The 6,502-nt window shown below is 38.7% G+C and overlaps 2 protein-coding genes across 2 annotated transcripts in view; one reads left to right on the top strand and one right to left on the bottom strand.

The window, feature by feature from the left end:
* Positions 1-6,502, top strand: part of LOC112158994 (kelch-like protein 12) — a 145,982-nt gene that overhangs the window by 82,576 nt on the left and 56,904 nt on the right. The gene's annotated exons all lie outside the window — the stretch shown is intronic.
* Positions 1-6,502, bottom strand: part of peds1 (plasmanylethanolamine desaturase 1) — a 14,962-nt gene that overhangs the window by 5,396 nt on the left and 3,064 nt on the right. The window contains exon 6 of the mRNA XM_024292750.1: positions 925-1,073. Within this exon, the coding sequence (XP_024148518.1) occupies positions 925-1,073 (149 nt within the window). The remainder of the gene's footprint in view (positions 1-924; positions 1,074-6,502) is intronic.

The following is a 6,502-nucleotide window of genomic DNA, read 5'->3' as shown; positions in this document are numbered from 1 at the left end:
ATGTTTGAAAATCCACAAAAAGTCCAACTTTTATGTACAACTTTTGGTACTTTTCAATTCATTTACCAGTTCTCGGTCTACACATTTGCACACTGTAGGAGTGCTGCTTAACCCAACCCATCAATAAGCCACTGTGGTATATGGAAATGGAGCCACTGGTCGTCCTGATGGGAGAGATCTGCTTAAACCCTGTTACTATAGAAAAGATTTTGTTCCATTATTCTTGAAGTACTTAAAGTTCAACTCCAATCATTTTTTGATTTGTTGTAAAAGTGTTCCCGGTGGTCCTTTGATTATGCATATGCTGTTTTTAGCTAAAATTAAAAAAAAAAAAACTGTCATTTTCTAGGACATAGTTTCTGCAGGAACTCTGAGTTGTGGGCGGGACTGTTGACTGAGAGTAAGCCAGCGCTCATTTCCCATTAGCCTATTGTTCACACTCTCTCATGCTAGCTTACAGCCCCTCATATCCCCAAGTTAAAATTAGCGGTGCAACAAAAAATGGCAAGCAATATTGAAGCTATCCAGCCATACATCTTAGAGCTAGATGCCAGCTTGGACGAGGAAAATGAGGACGTACATGGATCTGTTTGTCTGCAAGTGGATGCATCAGATTGGAGTGGAGCAGGGAGCTTGTGGCCTGCTGATTTTATCGTACATCATCAGAAAAATGCCACAAGAACACAATTTTAATCAGAGTGAATCTTTAAAGTGGTAAAAGGAAAGTACAATTTCAACTAAGAAGAAGGTTAAAGTTTCAGCTGCGATTTGGATGCAAATGAGTTGTTGAAGGAAGTGTGTCTCAGGTGTGACAGAGTGGAAGCTAAGCTCCTTCAGGGCCATACCAGTCCATTAACCTTCTGGCTTAGCTCTTTAACAGCTTGCAGCTCAGCACTGACTGAGGTGTTAACTGGTGTCACTAACCCGTGGAGGACCTAGGATCACCCCTCTCCACCGCGTTAAGGTCATGTCCTCGTCATCCTCCAGCCCCCAGCTCACGGTCCCGTCGCCCACACCTTTCTGTCCTTCCTCCAACTCCTCCAGCAGACGGAAATTGCGGGGAACTTTCACGCCTGTTTGTGGACAAACACAAGAAAGCCGTCACGCGGTGAAGCTCATGCTGAAGAAAACTGCGTGAATCAACTCAAATCGAGCTCTGGGTTGTGTGTGTGTGCGTGTGTGTGTGTTTCTGCGGGCGGTGACGGTGCCGCATCACCTGGCCTCTGCAGTGAGACACCGGGGCTAAACCGTTAACTAGAGCCGGCCTGTGTCCTCATCAGAACCCCCGCAGCCGTGTGTTGACGTCCTACAGCCATGCGGGCGGCTCGAACGCGGATGCAGCCGCAACTGACGGTGACATTTGAGCAACACATCCGCTTTGTGACATCCGATTTCAGCGTCAACTAATCCCAAAATAAATGTTAGCGTAGCAGCGGCGCGGTTCATGAATCGCGCATTCCCCGCGTGCTTCCGTGAAAAGCTAGCTAAAGAAGTCCCGGCTAAATTGGCAGACGATAAAACGGTCCATCTTAACTTCGAGCCAGTAACGAATGTTAGGAGGGGGGGTCGCTTCTAGTCGGTCTGGCTAAGATTTGCTTTAAGCGTCAGCCTTCTTTTCCACATAGCTCCCTTCTATGGGGGCTACCGGCGTCCGTGAAACGTTTAAGAGCTTTCTAGCGAACTCGAACGATCGGATAATTCAACAACAGCTTCTTCTGCCCGCTGAAACGTCTCAGTCATTTACCTGATCCGGCGGCCAGCGCCATCTTGTCGCTGCACAGCGGGGGCGCGCACGTGCTTTGGCTGTTGTGGCCAAGGGTGCGTGCGCGAGGCAGAAACGCGAAGAAGCTTTTTTTGTCTTTTTCTCAAAAGAAAGAAACATTGAAAACAGAGTTTTTACATAAACACGACATACACAAATTCAAAATTTCAACATATTAGCTAAATTGTGAATATTAACAAAGACTTTAAATATTATAACGCAACATTATTACCATTGACAGTATAAAAGAACTGGACTGAGCGATCCGTCCTTCCAAACAGGAAGTAGCTCCTGGCTCCAAGAAGCCATAATCCTATAGACCTCAATTGAAAAATAAACAATTATTTCTCAATCATTTTATTTTATTTTTTAAGTTTAACTATTATTACTATAATACCTTTAAAAAAGTAAATTCACTGGGACATAGACCGGATTTGCGTATTTGATTTATTTATTTTATTTATTTATTTATTTTTTTTTTTGAGGCCCTTCCTGATAAAATCATCTGTATTTATCCAGGGCTAGGCATGGGACTTATCCATTGACTGTATAAGTACGAACTGGACATAACAAGCATTAAGGTCCGCCATAAGAAATGGATTACGTTCGGCCCTCGCAAAATCAGGCCAGAGCCTTCACCGTCACTTCCTGATACGTCTACCGCCATATTACAACCCCTCGACAGCGATTAGTCTGAGTCGCGCTGAGTGACGTTATTAGAGGAACTACTGTCGCCAATCACAAGTGAGCTTGTTCCAGCTTGTTGGAAGTTTACACCCCTCCCACTGAAAGCGGCTCTGGGAAATCAAACGTTCGAGGTGCGGCTAGCGGGAGCCATATGCTTTTACTGAGGCATCTGATTGGTCAGTTTATAACTTGAATAAATGGCGATAAAGAAAAGGTATCTTTAAAAAAGTTTGGATTAGAAAGAATGTGCTAGGTAGAAAGCATTGGAGCAAGAATGGTTATTCTGACAAATAAAATGACTGAGAAATAACTGTCTATTTCTCAATGGAAGTCTATGGGACTTTGGCCTTCTTGCAACCACTTTGTATTTCCTATTTGGAACATGAGAAGGGAGGGGTTGCTCAGTCCAGTCTCTACTTGTACAGTTATTATTTTAGTCAGAATACAAATTCTTGCTCTGAAACTTTTTTCTGAACATGATCTTGCTAATCCTATTTTTTTTTTGTCTTGTGATATTTTTTCGTTATTCCAAGCTATTCAAGTTATAAACTGACCAATCACATGGCTCAGTGAAACCATATGGTGCCCGTTGGCCCCCATCTCAATGTTTGATTGACAGATTATCGAGGCCGCTTTCAGTGGTAGGGGGGTGGACTTAAAACAAGCTCACTAATGATTGGCAACAGTAGTTTCCACAGAAACGTTGACTCGGACCAATCACTGGTGTCTGGCTCCAACATAGCCTGTATTATAAAAAAAATGTTTGATTGAATTGGCTTCTTTTCGCTTCAATGGGTAATGTCAGACCCACTCAGTCCAGTTGTCTATATACAGTTAATGATTATAGACATATTAAACTGACTAAGATCACACAATACTAGAAAAAAATGACATTTAAATGTAACTTTTGGTTCTACTTCATTACATTTGATAAACACTTTACATACATATCCAAATATGAATAATTTAAAATAAAAAGTAGGTCACATGAAAATTGTAATCTGAACTTTTGTTCACAATAAAGTAACTTACATTGAAATGTGTCTGACATTGTCTGCACACCATTAGAGCAAATGTCAGTTTAAAATGAGCTTTTTAGTAGTCATTGTGGCAGGATGTCAAAGACCTCATTTCCTGTTTTTGCTCGGGATCTTTCTCAGCTTTTCTAAAGATGGATGCCAGACCTTTTTTTTTAGTGTTGCTTTGTGCTTTTTAAAAAATTAAGATCTGTTTCTTGTACTGCTTGATATAATCTTTTAAAAATCTTTAAGTGAGGAAAAAAACAGTTTAAAGGTATTTGTTTTAATGCAGAAAACATGGCAACATCATGTGGTTATGAATTATTGCCAATGTGACTAAAAATACTATATATTTGCAAATGATTGATTCACAATTGAATGTGGAAATGAGATAAATTTAATTCGTTTTAGTGGCAAAAAGTACATGACAGCTGGTTTTGACCGGAATTTCTCTAAAACTCATGTTTGTCTGAACATGAAGAGGTGAACATGAATATAACCCAAAACATTAATGTAAGCTTGTGTTTCTAGAGAACAATTTGGAGTGACAAATAAAAGCATAGTGTTGAAAAACGTAGAATTAATTTCCATTAGGGCTTGTCTCTTCTGAAATTCGCATTATATATAGTAATTCACTGTGATAATTTAATAGAATGACAGTAGAAAGTAAACTTGTTTCACTAAATTAACCACAAGAAACAGATAAAGATGCTTTTTAGAGTCTTCCCCTTAAAATGCTTTGAAGTGGTTTAGCAAATATACGGTTTTTGCTACCTTTACAATGCTGAATATAGATTTGACCTACATTGCCTGAATGTAGAAGTTTAGGTTTTACTTCCTTTGTTTTTGTTAATGTAGTTTTAAGTTACTTCCTTTAGTAAATCAATAGAGCATCTACAATTCACAGAACTTTACACAAGTTCTCATTAAATGTTTGTTCTTTGGTCAGTAAACATTTGAACAGAAATCCACTCTGTAATTTCTTTTAATGCTTTTATGTGTGTTCTGTTTTCCTGGAATGATTTCAATGTGTCAACAATATCCAACCACAAGTTGATGTTAGAAAAAAAATGCAGTGATTAATGTAGGTCTACCTTGTCTTTCGACTGGTTTTGACAGTACACCGAAAGCTGCAATTTACTTTGAAGGTGACCGACCCACTATGTGTATATTTAAATTAGGCACAGAAATAGGACATTTTAAATGAGGAAAGTCTTGTTTGAAATGCAAAAAGAAACAAAAATAATCACATGAAGTTCTGTATTAGTTTATTTATAAATACAATTTATTATATACATCGTAAGCCTCCCAAGCAGAAGGCAACAAGAAGGCATCGAGGCATTATTCTGATATCTAAAACTCCATAACCACTGGCAAATAGAAGCAATAACAACATCCATGTGGGTCTCGCCTTTAAAAAAGTGACCGTTTCAGAAAGAGCAATTTGTCCTACATCAGTGGGAAGTGATAAAAAAAAGGAAATCAATAGAATATTAAGGCAATTCCATTAAAAATCTGAGGATCATCACAGGAGAGGTTTTCCACAAACATGACACAAGTGTCGAGATGTTTGCACAAAAAATATGAAAACTGTTATCATGGAAGATATTTATTTAAAAATGCCCAAATTAGTCTTTCCTTTATGATAACAACCACATTTAACTGTAATGACAGAATAAACTGGTGTTGAGCCAGATATGATTTACTAATTTACAGTAAATTTGTGAATAATCAATATTTTATTAAGCTTTACAAAAGAAAGTGTTGCTTTTCACCAAATTTAAATAATTCTACTAACACCATTCCAACCATAATCCTGAGAAAATTCTAGAATAAGTTTATTTATGTGGGATTTACACCAAAACACCCATGAAAAAAAAAAAAAAAATTAAAGCACGTTTTACCTTCAAGCCAGGGTTATCATTTAGACTCCTGGGCTTAACTTTAACTTGCTATTCTCCTCAGTCGATTACCCTGTCAGTATTTTCAAGCATAATCTTACACCTATTGACCAACATATAAGAGAACAAACATCCTTAAAATTCTCTAACAAAAAGCTGGTTATTTGAGCGCCAAAAACATCCAACGCCAAAGCTCCTATTTAGAAAGGTGTCCAAAGCCGTCTAAGCATCTTTCCTAATACTGATCATAAACAGCTACATGGGGGGGAAACCTTGCGATTGCATCACTTAACTACATGAAAACCTCCCACAATCCTCTACTGTACTAGCGGTGGTGTGCTACTACTGTTGACCTACTGCAAAAACCAACCGGCATCAAGTATGAAAGCACTATGTAACAGAAAGTGTAACTTTGGCTGCATAAATTAATAATAACCATCGTTAAAGAATTGCCTGCTTCAACTCAGAAGTCCAAATGAACTATTTTCTGAGGGTTTCATCAAGATTTTGGCATTTGAAACCTGGCAACATTTGGTCAAAGCCGGTTGAAAGCAAACTGATCTAGTGGGAACGAAGGAACGCCTGCACAAGCCGCATGCACGCCTGCCGTCTGTGCAAGTGACATCATTGATAGTAGAACTCATTTTCGCATGCAGTCGCATTTAAGCAGGACTCTCCGTTTCATAACTCAGCAAATATGTGTAAACTATTGAAAAAAAGAAAGGCATTTAACTGAAGCGGATGAGTTAAGACATGTTTAAGGGCTTTCAAACTTACACTGCATAGTAACTAGCTGTACAATACATTTACAAATTACTGGCTTAAGCTTAAAAAACAAAACAAGAAAAACAGTTTAATCTATGACTGAGAAACTCCTGGATCATCAGCTTTCATTGAAGCCCTTTGAATGTCATAAAATCTCTTTGCCTTGGTACCAAGAAGGTACACAACGTCACTGATCAGGAATGTTACACTCTTGACAGTCAATTTCTTACAATATATAAAAAAAAAAACACACAGCAGGACACAAGGAGTGACATTAATGTCACACACAGCTGGCACAAACTCTAGAAACAGAGAAACAGACACACAAAGCCCACGGAGCTGTGCCGCAACATAAACACAACTACTGC

The sequence above is a fragment of the Oryzias melastigma genome, linkage group LG7 (genome assembly GCF_002922805.2).
Source record: "Oryzias melastigma strain HK-1 linkage group LG7, ASM292280v2, whole genome shotgun sequence".
Lineage (NCBI taxonomy): Eukaryota > Metazoa > Chordata > Actinopteri > Beloniformes > Adrianichthyidae > Oryzias > Oryzias melastigma.
Note: the sequence above shows the minus strand (reverse complement) of the source record. Positions and strands in the feature narration are given on the sequence as shown.